At 43.5% G+C, this 5,722-nt stretch overlaps 1 protein-coding gene across 1 annotated transcript; it reads right to left on the reverse strand.

The window, feature by feature from the left end:
• Positions 1-946: 946 nt before the first annotated feature.
• Positions 947-2,855, reverse strand: LOC107584334 (MARCKS-related protein-like). Its single transcript, XM_016270910.1, has 2 exons — positions 2,543-2,855; positions 947-1,459 (listed from the first exon to the last, which is right to left on the reverse strand). Exons 1-2 carry the CDS (start codon positions 2,627-2,629, stop codon positions 947-949), a joined length of 600 nt encoding a protein of 199 aa, XP_016126396.1. The 5' UTR covers positions 2,630-2,855.
• Between the last annotated feature and the right edge of the window lie 2,867 nt (positions 2,856-5,722).

A 5,722-nucleotide genomic window follows, 5' to 3' on the forward strand; every position in this document is an offset into this window, starting at 1 on the left:
TCTCCCCCCATTTTACGAGTCTCTGCCTTCTAGCTGTTGGCTTCTGAATAGAAGTCAAATGTTTTTCCTTACCGAAACCAAAAACTCAAGAGTTTCCCATCTCAGGGTAAATCAACTCAGAGTTCAAGTTTTAACTCCGAGTTTGTTGAACCTCCTTTCTGGAATACACCCCAGTATAAAACACTTCAGCACTTTAAAAGATTTAATCTTTTTTTTTTACCTGGATGTCAGGGTGTTAACTGACAAAAAAAAACTGTGACTACGCAAATGTGCTGATAAATTAGTTTTTTTTTCTTCAATAGATTTGCAATATTTTTTCAAGACTTAGTAATTAGTGGAGGTCATTGGACATGTTGATGACACTGTTTCATAGCTATACATCATTTCAGTAACTTGCATAATTGATTTTATACTAATTGATGGAGTGATGTTGTCCCAAAATTCAGAAGCATTGACTATTTAAAAAATAAATAAAATTCACAAAAGTGCATTTGAAGTGGAACACACTACCAATTCACAAAACTAAAAGTAACTTTACTACACTACTGGAGTTGCTCTGGCATCCATGTGTGGATTACACTGATTTTGTGCATTATAATGGGTTTAAAAGACAAAAGCCTTCCAAAAACACAGTTATGCATGGTTAAATGACTCATTGGCTACTAATCCAAATGTTGATCAGATATTTTGAGAAAAAGGCTACCAAATGTTTATTATTTTTTTTAAAGTCTTGATGTATAATTCTTCGCAGTCAATAGAGATGCACAGGCAAAGTAATGTTTTGCCATGTGTCTCCTACAAAGTAAAACCATTTCTGTAAGTCTAGTGGTCACCTGTCAGTGGCTATAGAGTGTGGCTAGGAATTAATACATTTTTGTGCATGACATGCAATAACGTTGAGCATTTCAAAATGTAATATCTAATTACAGAATCTTTTGGAACCCGACTACAATGTTGAGCTGGTCTCCTCTGTTGGTTTTGTGGGCTCTGCAGCAGGTGCAGCAGCCTCTTCCTTCGGGGCAGCAGGTTCCTCAGCCTTGGCAGCGGGTTCCTCGGCCTTGGGGGTCTCGGCAGGGGCGGGTGTCTCCTCAGCCTTGGCCTCCTCCTCCTTCTCCTCAGCAGCCGCCCCGTTCTCCTCAGGCTTCTCTTCGGCGACCGGAGTGGACTCAGCGGCAGCTTCTTCCTTCACCTCGGCACTCTTCTTGTTTTTCTTCAGCGAGATGCCCTTGAATTTGAAGGAGTTCTTCAGGGAGAACTTCTTCTTCTTCTTCTTGGGGGTCTCCTTGGTGGCCTCGCCCTCGGGTTTAGCAGCCTCTCCCTCAGCGGCGGGCGCAGGTTCGATGGCGTCGCCGGCTCCAGCCTCAGATTCCTTGGCTGCCTCCGCAGAACCGTTGGTGGTGGCGGCATCTCCCTCTGCCTTGGCAGAGACGTCACCATTGGTCTTAACATGGCCGTTCTCCTGAGAAAGGAACATTAAATTGTCAGTTTAATAATGCAACACAAACCAACATGGATGAATCTTTACTTCGGGTCTACTATATATGTAGCAGGGCATTCCTTGAATCGTCGACGGACACATCAGTGACTCGTCACGTAAACAATGCATGTCTTCGAGGTGACGCCTTGCAGTACCGCGCACCGCCGAGCGAGGGCGATAGAGCCGCACACAACCCTCACAACGCCAACCGAGACGGCAGCTCTGGAACAAAAGACTGAGATCGAGCGAATTCCATTGAGCTTCATTCACTATTTATCCATCGACGATGGAGTAACTACAAACGTCGATTTAAAAAGGTAACATAAAATATAAGTACCCTCATTGATAAGAACGGGGTTTAGTCGCATAAAACCCCAAAAGCTTGACCAAATGTGGACTCTCGCCTCAGTGTCTAGACTTTAAAGCCCGAGCGTCTGCATATTGAGACTCCACGCGCTTCACAGAAAAAAAATCTAATCCGATTAAATATCGCGACTGTAAAGAGAAAAAACATAGTAAATAAACGATTAACTAAACAAAAACATGAAAAATGTATGTAGCTGAATATACGGAATACTAAAACTCCAATTACAACCAAATTTTCCAAATTGATCGCAACCCCCTGCTGATAACCCATGCAGAGTGAATACGTGCAGCATCCTCCGACACGGGCATTCAATGGAGATCGCATGGCAACAACACCGACCGTCTCCAAGCGCTAGAAACGGACTTTAAAGACGGAAAAAAACGTGAACATGTAGAAAAATATATATCCGTTTTTTAGCGCGCGACAGAAACCCGTGTCTGATCAGCCTAACGTAGTGCGATTTGCGTAGTGCCTCACGAATGAAATCGCTCGGTTTTCCCGCGTGCCACGAGACATGAAACGATAAATAAGACAGTGAATGGTAAGCTAGCATTTCTTTCTTTTTCACTACACACCAGCGCCTTCTCTATGTTTCATCGCTCTCAGAGCGAAGGTTAAATCGCAGACGGTGGTTTAGCAACTCTCGCAGAAGCACTTGTTGGTCAGATGTGGGTGTGTCGCAGATGGAGATGAATTACCTGTCCGTTAGTCTTGACGGCAGCCGGGTCAGCATCGGCGGCTTTCCCCTCCACAGCCACTCCTCCCTTTGATGCCTGGGATCCCATTATTCTTGATGTGGTTTTAATGTAAATTAAAAAGAACTCAAATTCAGGTAGGTGGGGAAAAATTAATCCAGACCAACGCGTGTAACGTGCATCCAATGGCGCAGGAAAGTTGGTGTTTTTTTTTCTTTTTTTCCTTTTATAAGGAACACTTGAGAAGATCCACTCTTGTCTTCCAGCCGTGAGCGTCGAGGGCGACCTACTACTACCAGCAGTCCTAGTGAACAGCGCTTGAAGATAACCAAAGCCCCGCCCATGGGCGTGCCTCGCTAACGTCAACCAATCCGAAATACGGCCCCGCCCTCACGAATGAAATCGCTCGGTTTTCCCGCGTGCCACGAGACATGAAACGATAAATAAGACAGTGAATGGTAAGCTAGCATTTCTTTCTTTTTCACTACACACCAGCGCCTTCTCTATGTTTCATCGCTCTCAGAGCGAAGGTTAAATCGCAGACGGTGGTTTAGCAACTCTCGCAGAAGCACTTGTTGGTCAGATGTGGGTGTGTCGCAGATGGAGATGAATTACCTGTCCGTTAGTCTTGACGGCAGCCGGGTCAGCATCGGCGGCTTTCCCCTCCACAGCCACTCCTCCCTTTGATGCCTGGGATCCCATTATTCTTGATGTGGTTTTAATGTAAATTAAAAAGAACTCAAATTCAGGTAGGTGGGGAAAAATTAATCCAGACCAACGCGTGTAAGGTGCATCCAATGGCGCAGGAAAGTTGGTGTTTTTTTTTCTTTTTTTCCTTTTATAAGGAACACTTGAGAAGATCCACTCTTGTCTTCCAGCCGTGAGCGTCGAGGGCGACCTACTACTACCAGCAGTCCTAGTGAACAGCGCTTGAAGATAGCCAAAGCCCCGCCCATGGGCGTGCCTCGCTAACGTCAACCAATCCGAAATACGGCCCCGCACATTATTGAGCGGCCCATGTCCCACCTCTTTTGATTTCGCATTAGGTCCATAGAAATAAAAAAAATGGTATCAAACTGGAAAGAAGATGGAACCGTCAGGGTGACTTGTTGAATTCTCTGGTTACTGAGAGCAATGGGGTTTCAGTTTAATTGAACCCATTGTACTACACTCTAAAGCTAAAGCATGTAAGACTGGTGCCTGTAGTTCATTATGCTCGACTGTCTTCAAGAGGACACTATTTAATGATTATTATCAGTGCATACTTTCACCTACTTCTCGCATAAACAACCTGTATGCTTCATTAAACGGTTCATGCTCAATAGTGAATACTATAGAACTGAATTAACAGTGTTAGATTACACTGACTTTTATATTCTGGCTTTAGAACTCCAGTGTTGGATTAGAAATCAATGCATGTAAAAAATAATTTTTGCTTGAAATGTTGAAATTTGTTATATTTACAATGAATTGCATAACATGACATAGGCATAAATGTGAATAAACAACAGCAAAACACATGGAATAAATACTGCACCAAACAATGTTTTCATGTTAGCCACATTAATAAGTAACATGTATTTGAACCAAAGTACCATAAAGTTTGACTGGACTCACGACCTTTGGCATTAAGACAAGCTATGAGAAGAGACATCTCCTCCCTTTTAAAATTTGATAAACCGATATATTTTATGATCCTGTCTGTATGATTTTATGGTTAGTTCATTTTATTATCTGCATTTAGCATGAGAACAGACCTGTGGCCCATTTTGAGGCTAAGATCTAAGACTGTTTTATTGGTTCTCACTGTTTATATTGATAATCAGATCGTCTCAAAGTGGCACCAAGGATTCCCCGAGATATATTATACAACATATTAATCTTTCTCCCATTTTTCATTCTCTTTCTCCTCTCGTCATGTACCCTTCTTGTTTAGTTTTTTTTCTCTCTTCGGCCTTGTAAATGACATAAAGTCTAAACTGTTTGTGGAGGAATGCGAGGCATGCAAACGCTCATGAAGAATGTTTCACCGCATCTGCATCTCGCCACTTTCTCAGAATGTCCAGAACCTCAGGGAGGGGGATCGGGGCAGAATACGTTTTTTGTGCGTGTCAGATGAGAGAATGTAATGAATAAGCTCATATATTGAAACAGTCTCCTCTTCTTCTCCAGGGAGAGAGTTGGGGGGTTGGGTGTGATGGAGTGAAGAGAAGGAGGGGGGAGTTTTCTTGTGCCCAGAGCTTTTGTGATGTGGTTCATTTTCTTGATGACGGGTCAGGACACATCACCTCATCATCCATGCGTCAGACTCTCGCTTTCCCCTTTCCTATTGGCTGAAAGGCCTTTATTGTCGCCAGATCATTCGAAGGTTGGAGGGAAGAGTAAATGGCCGGCGTCCTCCACAGTGAGGCCTGCGGTTCACACCTTCCATACAGCAGAGACTCTTCTTTAGCCTGGTGTTTCAATCCCTGTGGAGATGCACAGCCAGACAACAAATAGCTCCTGCAGGAGCAACATCTCGCATATGAATGTCAATGGGTGTGTTGATATGCCAATGATAGGCCCATCAGACCAGGCAGGGCAGGTGAGAACTGGTTTTCAGTTACCGTTGAGTTCTGTGACTGTTTTGACCACAGCAGGGAGCGAGAGAGGAGGATGGTGATGTGGATGCGGGGGTTGGTTGCCCTAAAGCATTATGGACTCAACTGAAACTAGATGCTGACTTTACAGAGTCCAGTGCAGGGAACGCGGGGGGAAATTTGCCAAGGAAAGAAGAAATTACACATTCAAGTCTCATAGAATTGTTCCCAACCAAAGCAGAGTTTTTTGGTAGGCTCAGTGGTTACCACTGTGACCTTTAGGTCAAGTGAGCAGAGTTTCCCAGATCCCCCTTGGTGCCTTTAACCGGCTTCTGAGCTGATGTGCTGCCCATCTCAGTGGTGATATCTCAATATTTATCAGTCTTTTGTTACATGTGTCATGTAAACTAAAACACAATCAAGACATGCTTCCCATGTGGTGTTACTTCTTTGTAATTTCGATGCAAAAACAGAGCAATCAATCAAATTAAACGGCAATTAATGTAGCCTACATTCAAAAATGTGGTGTCAGAAAGATTTTTCAATGTTTTTTAATTAAGTCTTTTATACTCACCAAGGCTGCATTTATTTGATCAAAAGTACA

Source organism: Sinocyclocheilus grahami, unplaced genomic scaffold, assembly GCF_001515645.1.
Source record: "Sinocyclocheilus grahami isolate Dianchi unplaced genomic scaffold, SAMN03320097.WGS_v1.1 scaffold58.1, whole genome shotgun sequence".
Taxonomy (NCBI): Eukaryota; Metazoa; Chordata; class Actinopteri; order Cypriniformes; family Cyprinidae; genus Sinocyclocheilus; species Sinocyclocheilus grahami.

Bases quoted from the DNA above. Each gene is read 5' to 3' on its own strand.
- LOC107584334 (XM_016270910.1), bottom strand. From the start codon at position 2,629: ATGGGATCCCAGGCATCAAAGGGAGGAGTGGCTGTGGAGGGGAAAGCC. The intron at 1,460-2,542 runs GTAATTCATCTC...TTCCTTTCTCAG, and splicing joins CCGTCAAGACTAACGGACAG to GAGAACGGCCATGTTAAGAC.